At 34.0% G+C, this 6,461-nt stretch overlaps 1 protein-coding gene across 1 annotated transcript; it reads right to left on the bottom strand.

Annotated features, from left to right (window-relative positions):
* On the bottom strand, positions 467-5,167 carry LOC105166589 (amidase 1). The gene is made up of 9 exons (XM_011085989.2): positions 4,970-5,167; positions 4,372-4,524; positions 3,381-3,505; positions 3,181-3,306; positions 2,401-2,583; positions 2,049-2,196; positions 1,737-1,905; positions 810-944; positions 467-697 (listed from the first exon to the last, which is right to left on the bottom strand). The coding sequence occupies exons 1-9, from the start codon at positions 5,086-5,088 to the stop codon at positions 560-562; spliced, it is 1,296 nt and encodes a 431-aa protein (XP_011084291.1). The 5' UTR covers positions 5,089-5,167; the 3' UTR covers positions 467-559.

The raw sequence follows: 6,461 nt of genomic DNA, 5'->3' as shown, positions 1-6,461 counted from the left end.
ATTTACCCCTTATAAATAAAAATATTACTAAGAAAATATTAAAAGATGAGTAAAATTAAATATTTATATAATTTTTTTGTCGATATTAATATTTTCTGTTCAAACCCAATAGAAGGGAATCAGTGTAATTTTTAACTCTTTATTGGAGAAAAGTAAAGTCTTGCATTTTTATAGAATATCTAAGCATAATTAACACTAAAACATATATATTACATGTCATTTGTTTAATTCAACAATCAACATCACAAGGCGCCGTGCAAGAGATAGTCTTACTGAATCAATATGATTGTTCCTATAAATCAAGTCCTCTTTTAATTTTTACACAAATGAAGAATTCTAGTTCAAATCCCAGTTCGACCGTAAGTGTAGTTTTTCATTGTACTGTAGCGATCATTCTTCTTCTTATTTCTTTTTTTTTTTTTCGTTTTGGTCTGATTTTTATGTTAGTGTCTGGGGGGAGCAAGAGTGTCAAGAAAAATATTGGGCAAGAACCCTTTTACCATAGTAAGTCATGGGGTGTGAAATTACAGTTGTATGAACAATTTCAATGTATATATATTCAAGAATGCTCAGACTGCTTCTTGAGAACTTCGTAAAGAGTCTCCACAAAACTGAGCAAGAATCCATCACAACCATGTTTTGCAACCAAAGAAACTGCAATGGGGAGATCATCATGCATGCCCAATGGTACACTCACCTGTTGATTTGCGTTTGTTTTCACAAAGAGGCAATCGTCATTTATGTGTGAGACAAAAAAACCAAAAGAGTAAAAAAGAAAATTGAAAATGAGAGAGAGACGAGAGCAGAACCTGGCAAAATCCAGATACACCAGCTACAGATAATAAGCTAAAGGCCTTGGCACGAAATGTTTCCAGTGTTGTTGGTTCTGTTTGTAACTTTGGTGGAGGCCCTGGAACTGTAGGTATTGCAAGGATGCCAAAATCCTGCATTGTTTTACACGAGGAGGAAAAGATTACAGAAGCAGACAGTGTTCTTGCCTTTATAAGCCAAGTTACCAGCAACTTCTATCGATGCACTAGTCTCATTTTCGGGTTCTATTGAGCAGAGTCCACAACAGGAATGAATATCTAAAAGGCTGAAGATAGTAGTTCTGTCAAAGCTTGTGTGACTTGTGTCTACAGGCATTAACAGTGAAAAGCATGCCGCCTACCACCAGTAACTAAGTATAGTTTTGTTCAAATCTGGCAAAGAATGCGTTTCAACCTTGTCGGATTCACCACAGTTCCAAAAACTCCCCAAAGCTAGAAATACTATAGAATATAGATTTAAACTTGAAAACTTCAATCATATGGCAGCATGAGGTGTGGATACACTTTTACCCAACTATAAAGTATCCAACTTCAAGCAGATGGCACTCTTAAAACTAACCTTCAAGCATATGACAGCAGAAGAAAAGTTTTGGCATACACTTCGTTGTCAGGGCCTTTTTGTAATTCTACCATGTTTTACAGGCATCATAGTTATGTATAGTGATTGTCTATTGGAATTGTATAACAAATCTATCCTAAGTAAGAAAAACTCGAGTGACCTTAGACATAGGGGCAATTCATCTCTAAATCCCATAAAAATTTTATATTTCCTTCCTATTTTTGCACACGTTTCAGTTTTGTCTAGCAATTACCTAAAACTAGAGACACAAGCATGCAAAGGCATGGAATGATATGATGTATAATAAGAGAAAGAGCAAGCAAATGCAAAGAGGAGCAAGAGAGTACCCCCAACAAATCACCAAGAGCTGCACGCAGTTCACTCTTCAACAAACAGCATACATCTATACTTTCATCTGTTGTCCGGAGGGCGTCCCATACTCTTTCCGATATTCCAGGGCCTAAATGAGGATTAACTGAGCGAACCCATTCACCATGATTGTTCTTGAACTCATACCTGATTTTCATGATAGGTGTCAAAATATCTAAAATCCAGATTATGCAGAATTCATTCAGGAATTCTATCAGCTATAACAGAAGAAAAAGATGACTATTATATACGAACATGTTACTGGCAAATGCTGTTATCATAGTCTGCACCTTTGGAGTAATCGCATGGCACTTGAAAGAGCTGCTAGTGATGGTATATTATCCGCTTGCTTTTTAGTATTGTCATCCATAAAATGCATCAGGCTTGGAACTTTGGCCTCAATAAAGTTCCCAAGACTGGTATATTGTATTTGCTGACCTACACAAGATAAGGCACACTCATGACAAACTCTTTTTATCTGTGAAATGTTCTTAAAACACAATTCTGTGAAATCATCTTAGTGTCTTCTCCTCGTGTTTTTATGTTCACGACATTTCATCACATTCCATTAAAAATATCTTTGAAGTTCTAACTAGCTAATAAAACATTTAAACAAGCAGAAATATATCGAAATTTGCTTACTTCCATATAGCTTCTCTACTGAGCTAATGAGAACATCAGTTAGTCGGTGGGACGGGATGTTTAGAAGATTGAAACAATCTTCCGCAATGATAAGTTGACTGAGTGTTGTGGGATTATCATCTTGCAATTGCAATAAAACCTTTCCAACTTGCTTCAAGATGAATGGATCTCTAGCAAACCATCCTGGAAGGAAATTTGGAAAGTAATTTATTCATCCCATAAATGGCAAGAACTTTTCCCACCATGATTGAGCTGTCATTAACTAAAAGTATGCAAATTAATGTCACAAGAAGGGTGATAGACACGCACACACGCAACATTCGTACCAGGCTCGAAAGGAGCAGAATTATGAAGAATTATCGTAATCAGTGCAACAATAAAAAATACATCTCATTGAAACAACAATGCATCATATGATGATGGGATGGAAGTATTGCTTATTGTAATACCATATTTAGGAGTGGATATGCATTTGTTGCAATTATAGGATTATGCTTGTACTTACATTTAATATTCTGCACATAGATTCTTTTGCAAGGCCCATATAAACAAGGTAAAGCTAAAAGCTTATGGACGTTCAAATTCAGTTCGTCATAATCTCAAGTTCTGAAGACAGCGGATAAAATCCCACCTCATAAAATGAAGTCAGACAGGAGATGACTATTTTTTTTTTTTCAGTATGAAACATGGCTCTTGAGCATAGGGTATTAGTTAAAACCTCTCCGACACAATTCAGAAGCAGGTCACTGATTGATTTATCATTATTTTTTGAGTCCTTACCAACTGTATCGAAACTCTGTGCCATTGGAATCACTCCAGATGTTGAAACAACTCCATGAGATGGACGAAAACCCAGAATTCCACAATAGGATGCAGGGACCCTAACACTTCCTCCAGTATCGGTACCTGTTGAATATGATTCCTCGATTCAATTGATGATCTAAAACTGTAAAGACTTTAAAGAAGAACAAAAAATTCACCTAAGGAGAAATCAGCAAGCATTGCACCAACTGCTACAGCGGATCCACTAGATGATCCACCAGGCACTCGATCTGCTGCACATGGATTAGTTGGAGTCCCATAATGTATATTTTCTCCATTTATGCTGCCAAAGAAAGTGTATTTAGCCATCAAACTCAAAGATTTCAGATAGACCAAAATTTCCCTCCCAGTAGAAGATACTAGCAGAGACATTTGGCAGTGGCAAATAACCATATGAAATGCCATTATCAACAGTGTTCTTGGTCATATTAATGACTATGAATTTGCCATTAAGTATATCAGATGATGCATGTCAAATGGACTCTGTTGGACAAACAAGTAAATAGTGCGCATGGATTATCATTGAAAGTAATTCCATGAGTTGTAGTAATTATCAGTGCATGAACATGAGATTGAAAAAGAAAATGTACTGAGATATATTACAACCATATAAAATCTTTCTCCAATTAATACTTGAGGTCATCTCTTTTTTTTCTTCTCTCATCTTATTTCAATAAATTCACATCATCGTGATGAAAACCGTGCCGGCTAAGAGAGTCTAAATCTTTTGTGCAAGGCAATAGAACCTGAAGTAATTCTGCTCCTGTCGTCAAACTTCAAATGTTGGAAACTTTTATTTCAAAGCATCCCTTGTCCTTAATTCTTGGAGATCATACGTTTCAACACTAAATGATCTCTCCTCTTATGTAAATGGGACTTTTCCAAGTATTCACAGATATCACGATAGCTATGAGAACTCTACAGGCCACATTAATTCTAAACTTTCATTTGATGAAAGAAGAAAATTGAAAGATGTAATTCACGACTACACAGAAGTAGCAGCACAAGTCAAACTAGTTGGTTATTTAGTAACTAACACAATCCAGCATTTGCTAGAAGCATTAAGCTCTTTGCTTGAGTTCACTGCCCAAAAAGTTTCAGGAAACAACATCACATGTTCAATGCTGAATCCACATATTTCAACCAAACCTGTAAGCCATTTCGTCCATTACTGTTTTACCAACACAAACTGCACCTGCCTTCAACACCGACAGAACGGCCGGTGCAGTCGATGTGGCTACAGAATGTGTCCTCGCCCAGTCGGGATTCCCAAAACCGGTCACCTTCCCCTCGACATCAAATCTGGAAAAACAATGCATTTTTCTTCAGTAACACAATCACATCACATCAAAAAAAGCATTACTAAGCATAATCCAAAGAATGAGAGGAAAAAATTATAAGAAATTAAATAATGGACTTGATGTTTGGAATTGTACAGAAATGAAAACCATTTTTATACCTAATTAAATGAATTACTTGAGGACAAGAAAGCAAAAATATGAAAAAGCCACAAGCTGAAGAGAGTGAAATACACAAAAATATTTAGAGAAGAATGGAAATGATATACATTGTGATTAAAAGTGTACAAAACTATAGCAGAGTAATAGAACAATCAGCAAAACTTAGCCACAGAAAGCATTAGCAAGAATACTGCCACGAACAACATTTTCACACACCCACAAACACACACAATCTGCTTCATCAGAAGCAAATAGAGTTGCAAGTTGTTAAGTTGGGAGGGACTAACATGTCTTTAACAGCAAAGGTAAGGCCACCCAAGGGAAGTTTTTGGGACGAAGGGTCCGCCTGTAGTGTGAATTTCTCCATGAAAGCTCCATAATCCGACACTGATAAGCTCCTCGCCATTCTCTCTCTCTCGATCTCTCGACTTAGCTATTACCTTATCCCGAATGGGCAATATTTTTCACTCACATCCGACGCTTTGTGAAACCACAAACCCAATTTTTGAAATACTAATTATGCCCTTATATATTTATTCCAACATAATTACTTATTTATTTTAAACCGTCCACCTTATTTTTTAATTTCCAATGTATTATTATATGTAGCATTCACTTTCACTCTTGTTAATTATTTGATCATCTTTTAATTATATATTGATTTTTATTTTTAAAATTCGTGTCGTATTTATTTAATTATACGTGCATAAATACGACATACCACAATAACTAATTATTTCAATTAACAAAGTTCAATTCTTGTTTCGACCTTTTTTTATAGGGGTAACTACATTGTCCTCCCCTGAGGTTTCATGTAATTATATGTAAAAACTCATTTGGTTTAAAAAATTATATTTAGTACATTTTATGTTTGTTTTTATCTAATAAATAGATCTCGCCCTTCATTAAAATTCATCGAATTTGTTAATATTAAAAAAAAAAGTAGAATGAAAAATCATATTTATTGTGATTCACTGATTGTTAACTTATTATATGTTAAGCAAATATTTTTCGACCAAATATCATTATAAGTGTGAAGATTTACCTACTCTGAACGCATGAGCATGTGAAGATGTATAGGACTAATTTGGTCAGAAAAGATTTATTTAGCTTGCAATATGTGAGTAATAACTAATCGGGGTTAAGTATAGAATTTTATTCAATTTTTTTAACTAATATTAGCAAATTCGATAAATTTTGACTAATAAAAAAATATATTTATTAAACAAAGCAAACGTTATAAGTATTAATTGTAATTTTTAAAATTAAAATTTTTTATATATAATTACACCAAATTTTAGAAGATGGCGGGGCAGTGTAATTACCCTTTTTCATAACTAGTTGCAGTGCACATCGTCCCTACATGTATATAATAAATTATTTTTAACGTTTTAAAATATATTATAAATAAAAATAAAACATATAAACCAATAAATCACATTTCACAAAAAAAAAATACTTAATGTATTATCGGCACGATAAATAAGTTGGTGTAGTGGTATTAAAACAATGGTATCACTTTCGGAAAAAGAAAAAAAAATAGTTATAATTTATTTTTAAAATTATCTAATTAGGAGTATAGATAAAAAATTAGTGGCGCGATGTAAAGAAGAATTTGAGCAGAGGTGATGAAAAATACAAAAATAATATTTTTAAAAATTAAAAAAAATTGATATTACAGTGTACATAAAGAATATATATAGAGTATAGATACAGGACTGCAGCGTCAAATTGTAATACATAACAAGATATTAGCGTCGCGACTTAGTTAGAACTGAT

This window comes from Sesamum indicum, linkage group LG7, assembly GCF_000512975.1.
Source record: "Sesamum indicum cultivar Zhongzhi No. 13 linkage group LG7, S_indicum_v1.0, whole genome shotgun sequence".
NCBI lineage: Eukaryota > Viridiplantae > Streptophyta > Magnoliopsida > Lamiales > Pedaliaceae > Sesamum > Sesamum indicum.
The sequence above is the reverse complement of the archived record's forward strand: the minus strand, read 5'-3'. Positions and strand labels throughout refer to the sequence as shown.

Coding starts and splice junctions, on each gene's coding strand:
- LOC105166589 (XM_011085989.2), bottom strand. CDS start 5,088: ATGGCGAGGAGCTTATCAGTGTCGGATTATGGAGCTTTCATGGAGAAA. Junction 1,906..2,048: donor GCCATGCGATTACTCCAAAG/GTGCAGACTATG, acceptor CATGAAAATCAG/GTATGAGTTCAAGAACAATC. Junction 698..809: donor GTGTATCTGGATTTTGCCAG/GTTCTGCTCTCG, acceptor GCAAATCAACAG/GTGAGTGTACCATTGGGCAT.